General features: G+C 38.4%; 1 protein-coding gene across 3 annotated transcripts in view; it reads left to right on the forward strand.

Moving 5' to 3' along the window:
- The window catches only part of LOC105133855 (rop guanine nucleotide exchange factor 3), a 3,213-nt gene extending 2,410 nt beyond the window's left edge, over positions 1–803 (forward strand). For 2 of the 3 annotated variants that reach the window (XM_011038003.1, XM_011037987.1), the window contains exons 7-8: positions 1–345; positions 433–803. In XM_011038003.1, the coding sequence (XP_011036305.1) occupies positions 1–345; positions 433–546 (459 nt within the window). In that variant the 3' untranslated portion in view covers positions 547–803. The remainder of the gene's footprint in view (positions 346–432) is intronic. The other variant, XM_011037994.1, reaches the window with a different exon arrangement.
- Positions 804–1,759: the final 956 nt, after the last annotated feature.

Below are 1,759 nucleotides of genomic sequence, written 5' to 3' on the forward strand. Positions count from 1 at the left end.
AGGGGAAGAGCGAGCCTGGGGGACACAATTTACCGCTACCTGTATACAGCGGACAAATTCTCCCCAGGACATCTTCTTGACTATCTCAACATAGCATCAGAACATGAAGCACTTGAGCTTGCAGACCGAGTTGAAGCTTCAATGTACACATGGAGACGCAAAGCATGTCTAAGCCATTCAAAATCCTCTTGGAACATGGTGAAAGATCTCATGTCTGACATTGATCGAACAGATAAAAATCATATTCTAGCAGAAAGGGCCGAGACCTTGCTATTTTGCCTGAAGCAGAGATACCCCGAACTTTCACAGACATCCTTGGACACTTGCAAAATCCAGTACAATCAGGCAAGTTGTGCGATCATTAATCTCACTGCAAAATATCAAATTTATTTATTTTTTCAACAGGGGTAAATGGAAAGATAAATATTGCAGGATGTGGGACAAGCAATCCTAGAGAGCTACTCAAGAGTTTTAGAAGGCCTAGCATTCAACATTGTTGCTTGGATCGAAGATGTTCTTTTCGCAGATAGGAACCAAGAACAATAGGAACTAGAGTTCAAACATCAGCGATAGATAACATATCTTAATCAAGGTGCTCTCTCTCGGATCAATGTCCTACTTTCTGTAATGCATAAGCCTTGTGAGGAATCTAGGAAATTTCATTTACTTCTGCGTGTAACAGAATGAAGATAGTAGTTCTTACATAGGAAACATCTTCTGCATAGGTGAAGAGATCTTTTGAGCAAGATTTGTACATTCTGCATCCAGTTAAGCTAGTTTCCTCAAGAATTTTTGTTATCGCGCGATTCAGTTTCAATCCACAGTTCTTTCCCCGCATACAAAATTGAACTAGAAAGAAAAGAACTTTTTTCAAACATTAATTGATAAAGTAGAACAACAGAGGATACGGAAAGCAGGAGCAATCAAACCCAAATTGTTGCCTCATCATCTATACAACAGCGGTCACTAGTCAGCAATTCAGGCAACTCTCATACTTTTCATTAGTGATATCAACATAAGATTCCAAAAAAAGCCATGCTAATGATTTTGAGTGGGTTACCACTACTACCCTGTTTTGAACATCAGTCAAAGAATCACTCTTTGAGTGTTAAAGGTAGCAAGGGCCGTTTTCTTGGAGCAGAAGAAGATTCCAAAGCATCAATCTTGGATTTGCATTTGTTATGGTCCCCTTTGTTTTCCTCCAGGCACTCCTTTAGTGCTTCAGTTCCATCTTGAGACAGTTTCTTCCTCGTGCCATCATTAGCTCCAGCATTATCACCACCACTACTCTCTCCCTTCTCATTATCCATTGTACCTGAATAATCCTTCACAATCCACACAGAACTTCATCAAGAAAGATATATTTAAAAGAAAAATAAAAAAATTATCAAGAAAGAAGCATAGAATTCTGGTGGAGTCTTGAATTTTTTTTCTGAACACATGCAGAGCAGAGCATAGCACTCAGGGAATTTGGTATTGAAGATCAAGAACCAGCTTAAGGTTTAAAGAAATTGATGAGCCCAAAACTAGATTCAAAGAAATTGATGAACTCAGTGATGTTGGTAAACTAATTTAAAAATATCGATGCTTCAGAACAATTTAAAAATATATAAAAAAAAGTTATGTTAAAACTAAAAAAAAAAGGTACTGTTATACAATGCTAAACGGGGTAACAAAGAAAGGGACTTTCAACGCGGTTGCTGGCCACACGTAGAGGCCCATCTAACGACTCCGTTATTATTCTCTCTCCAAGACTCCA

Source organism: Populus euphratica, unplaced genomic scaffold (genome assembly GCF_000495115.2).
Source record: "Populus euphratica unplaced genomic scaffold, PopEup_1.0 scaffold2.1, whole genome shotgun sequence".
NCBI lineage: Eukaryota > Viridiplantae > Streptophyta > Magnoliopsida > Malpighiales > Salicaceae > Populus > Populus euphratica.